Genomic DNA, 2,810 nt, shown 5'->3' with positions numbered 1-2,810 from the left:
ATTTGAAATTCAGAATGAGAAAGTAGATTTCAATTCAGCTGAATTCACATTGAAATGTCAGATCTAGAATTTAAAAAAATGCTTAAAAAAATCCTTAAAAAATGTGCTTATAAATATGGGTAGTACTGTTTGATATTTTATGAAGAGATTAAAACATTTTTTAAGCTTAAAGACCTTATCAGTAAATTTTTCATTAAAATTTAAACAGAATACGGTAGTGTTAAATTTTTTTAAACTTAATAAAGAGGTTTATTTAAAAAACATTTTAAAAAAAGATACAATCCTCGAGTACAATGATACGCAACTGCACCCTAGCAATGGGAAATCGTTCGAACTGCCGCTTGGCAGAAGCATTGCTATGTAATTTTGCAATTACCGGAAATGGATTTTTATTTGCTTTCGCGAGCATCCGTTTGAACTCTTCCTCTCCTATCGAAACAGTTGAACTCATTCGTTCACGATCCAGATATCGGACGTGCAATCACCACCGGGATATCTATCAAAGGGAGGGGGAAAATTTAATACTTTTCTCGTGTAACAATCAATCTGATTAATTGGTTTTTGGATCGCTAAGCTTACCTCATTTCGTGCGGGAGGGATGGACCGTACGGCTCGTTACCGAAATCGACCAAAAAGCTTTCGTTGATCTTCATGCCCCCATTGACCGTGTCGATATCAATTAGCGCAATTGTCCCACCTGCCTTGACCATGTCCGGGTAGAATTGTTTATCCCAGGGCGAGAACAGACTCGATGACACGTACAGGCGTTTGCCGTCCAGTGACAGTTGTAACATCTGGGGCCCGCCTAGAAGACGTCGGCCCTCAATCAATGTTGGGTCCGGCTGTTTGGTCAGTTCTTTGTCTTCCAGGACTTTTGTTTTGGAATCACTCAGAATGGAACCACCCAACCAGACTTGGCCGGTTAATTTAGGATTCCGGCGGTCGGTTATGTCGTACTGGCGAATGTCTCCGTGCATCCAGTTGCTGAAGTAAAGGAACCGGTCATCGAGAGAGATAAGAATATCGGTCATCATACCATTGACAAATTCCGGTTCCTTTCCATCCACTGACACTTTCTTGGCCGGGCAATCAATTACCTTTTCCGTCAGATACTTGTCCGAATTTTCGTCTTTGTAGAAACGATAGACATTGGAATATAGAGTGCAGCCCACATAACCTTGGTTTTCTTTTGGATTATGCAAAAATCTTATCTCTAGTGGAGTCATTCCTTCTTCGCCGAGATCGATTGTTTGGAACAATTCGCGTTCGTTCCATTTGTAAAAATTCAAACGCCGCCCGTACTGAGTAGGGTCCTCGATGTCCGAAGGATGATAGCCACGACGAAACAGACGAGGGGCACCCCATTCGGAGGCGACCATAACATTGAAAAAGGGCTGATACCAAAAGTCATATCCACACATGGCCACTTTATCTCCCTTGGTCCATGTTCCGACAAAGTTGAAGTTCTTATCAAACTCCACAAAGTCTCCCTTGGCTTTCCCATCGGCATCGCCCATAATCGAAATCATAATGTTTCCGTTTGGCAAACAGTGGGACGTATGAGGAGCAGTAACGTTCGCATTCTTCAGCACATCTGGTTCGATAACTTTGTGAACGGTAGGCGCCCGTGGATTTGTAGCGACGTCAACCACGAAGATCCGATCCGACGTCAAACACGGTAGAATCAGCCGATCTCGTTTCGGTGCTTTGCTTTCATCTCCCACGAAATGGCAGCTCGAGCAAGTATTCCAGCCGCTATGATGAAGCTCATTTCCCTTGCTATTCGTGAAGGTTCGATGTATGACCTGTGCATAACACAAACACATCCATAAAAGATGTAGGTACTTTAATCTTATCATTCCGAGAGCAACCAAAATTAGCACCCACCTGACAATACGTGGAGCTCTCCGGGTCAACATCGACCGTCGACAGATAATCCCCGTGGGGTTCGTCCAAATCCGGCTGAACAGTGACCACGTATAGCAACTTCTCCCGGGGCCCATCGCGTACAGCATCCAGTGGAGTGGCGTAGCCTGGACCACAATAGCATTCTGGAACAAGAGCGAATTATGTAGGCAACGAGGACCGTACAGCAAATAATATTATTGTTCCGATAGCAGTTTATGCTCTTACTTGATTGCTGCATGGCTCCTATCGAAGGTAAAGGGGACACAACAAGAAAGCGACTGTTGTTGACCGGTTTTGCCGGAATGAGCGAATCGACTGGTCAGCAGAGATTTCGTTTGCATGAATGAGTGACTTGTTGTTTCGAAAAGATGGTAGGGTGGATAGAAAATAAACAAATTTTGTCAAGCACGTTAATTTGTTGAACAAAAAATTTGAATTACTTAGGTTAAGTTTTGAGGAATAAATTTCTTGAAAAACACAGTTTGTTTATCGCAATAGTTTATGTTAATAACTCTTGTTGAAGCTCCACAAGTCACTACAAAAGACAAGTAGTTTGATTACCCAAACCTCCCTATAACAGTTGAGCGAGTATTGCTGCCAACGTTAAGTTTGTGTTCTCTATCAAAATGCGATACGAGTAGGTAAGCTTATCGTTTAAATTATATTGTTTGTCGCACTCGCTGTGCCATTTTCAGCACGAATGATTTTGGTATTCAAATGTTCAATAGGTGGCTTTCACCAACGCATTGTTGTACACAATTTCTATATCATCAACAAATATTATATATCTTTGTATTCAAATTCAACTAGCAACAGTGCTTCGTTCAAATTGTTAAATGAGTGATAGCAAGTAGAGATGATACACATTTCCCTTGATAACGTCGTGCGGAGATGACTATGGG

At 42.0% G+C, this 2,810-nt stretch overlaps 1 protein-coding gene across 1 annotated transcript; it reads right to left on the bottom strand.

Annotated features, from left to right (window-relative positions):
* Positions 1-240: 240 nt before the first annotated feature.
* On the bottom strand, positions 241-2,359 carry LOC129746459 (methanethiol oxidase-like). Its single transcript, XM_055740112.1, has 4 exons — positions 2,134-2,359; positions 1,888-2,051; positions 580-1,805; positions 241-496 (listed from the first exon to the last, which is right to left on the bottom strand). The coding sequence occupies exons 1-4, from the start codon at positions 2,144-2,146 to the stop codon at positions 448-450; spliced, it is 1,452 nt and encodes a 483-aa protein (XP_055596087.1). The 5' UTR covers positions 2,147-2,359; the 3' UTR covers positions 241-447.
* Positions 2,360-2,810: the final 451 nt, after the last annotated feature.

The sequence above is a fragment of the Uranotaenia lowii genome, chromosome 2, assembly GCF_029784155.1.
Source record: "Uranotaenia lowii strain MFRU-FL chromosome 2, ASM2978415v1, whole genome shotgun sequence".
NCBI classification, from domain to species: Eukaryota; Metazoa; Arthropoda; class Insecta; order Diptera; family Culicidae; genus Uranotaenia; species Uranotaenia lowii.
The sequence above is the reverse complement of the archived record's forward strand: the minus strand, read 5'-3'. Positions and strand labels throughout refer to the sequence as shown.